The 708-nt window shown below is 44.8% G+C and overlaps 1 protein-coding gene across 1 annotated transcript in view; it reads left to right on the top strand.

The window, feature by feature from the left end:
- Positions 1-431, top strand: part of FKBP15 (FK506 binding protein 15) — a 44,468-nt gene extending 44,037 nt beyond the window's left edge. The window contains 1 exon segment of the mRNA XM_018559332.1: positions 286-431. Coding sequence (XP_018414834.1) covers positions 286-366 — 81 coding nt within the window. The 3' untranslated portion in view covers positions 367-431.
- Positions 432-708: the final 277 nt, after the last annotated feature.

Genomic DNA, 708 nt, shown 5'->3' with positions numbered 1-708 from the left:
AGCGGGGGGGGGGAAAGAGACTGAGTTAGATTCTCTGATCACATTCCTGTATATATCTTTATACTATTTCTATCCAGCATCGGGAGATGTGATGGAGATGGACAGAAAGTCAAAACGTTACAGCTTGTTTGTGCAACTCCAAGACAGTCCCTAGAGATACAGTCCTAGAAATAGGGACGTTCCCCATGTCTGCTTGCTCTTTCTTACTAAGCTGTATGTCTAAAGTTGAGTTTTATTTCTTCAATCATTGCTTATTGTTTTGCATGGTGTTTGTTCTCTTTCCAGAGCTTGAAGGGTCATCCACCTCCAGCCCCTCTCTTTGGTGATGATGAGGACGAGGAAGATGATTTGGATTGGTTAGGGTAATAATGACACACAGTAGGTGTCTATCTTTGAGACAACATTTATAAGTCCCAATACTTAAGGAGACAAACGTGTGGCTAGCAGCACTATGGACAGAGAGGGTCCTAAAGCGACCTCTGCACGCTGGAACCTGCAAGCCATCTCAGTGTTGCTTGGCAGTGCCAGAGCCAAGAATACAAACCTACTTCTGTCTTATGTGCTCATTGTAGAGGGCCGCTCAGCCATCTTGTTGCCTGCACACTGGATTGTCTACATCAATAACTGGATTTTTGCAAAGCCGAATGTGAAAACCCACAATGCTTTGCAGGAAGAGCAGCCAGACCTGTATTGCAGTGCCAAACTACA

Source organism: Nanorana parkeri, unplaced genomic scaffold (assembly GCF_000935625.1).
Source record: "Nanorana parkeri isolate BGI_ZX_2015 unplaced genomic scaffold, ASM93562v1 scaffold389, whole genome shotgun sequence".
NCBI classification, from domain to species: Eukaryota; Metazoa; Chordata; class Amphibia; order Anura; family Dicroglossidae; genus Nanorana; species Nanorana parkeri.
This window is presented reverse-complemented; position numbering and strand designations above follow the sequence as displayed.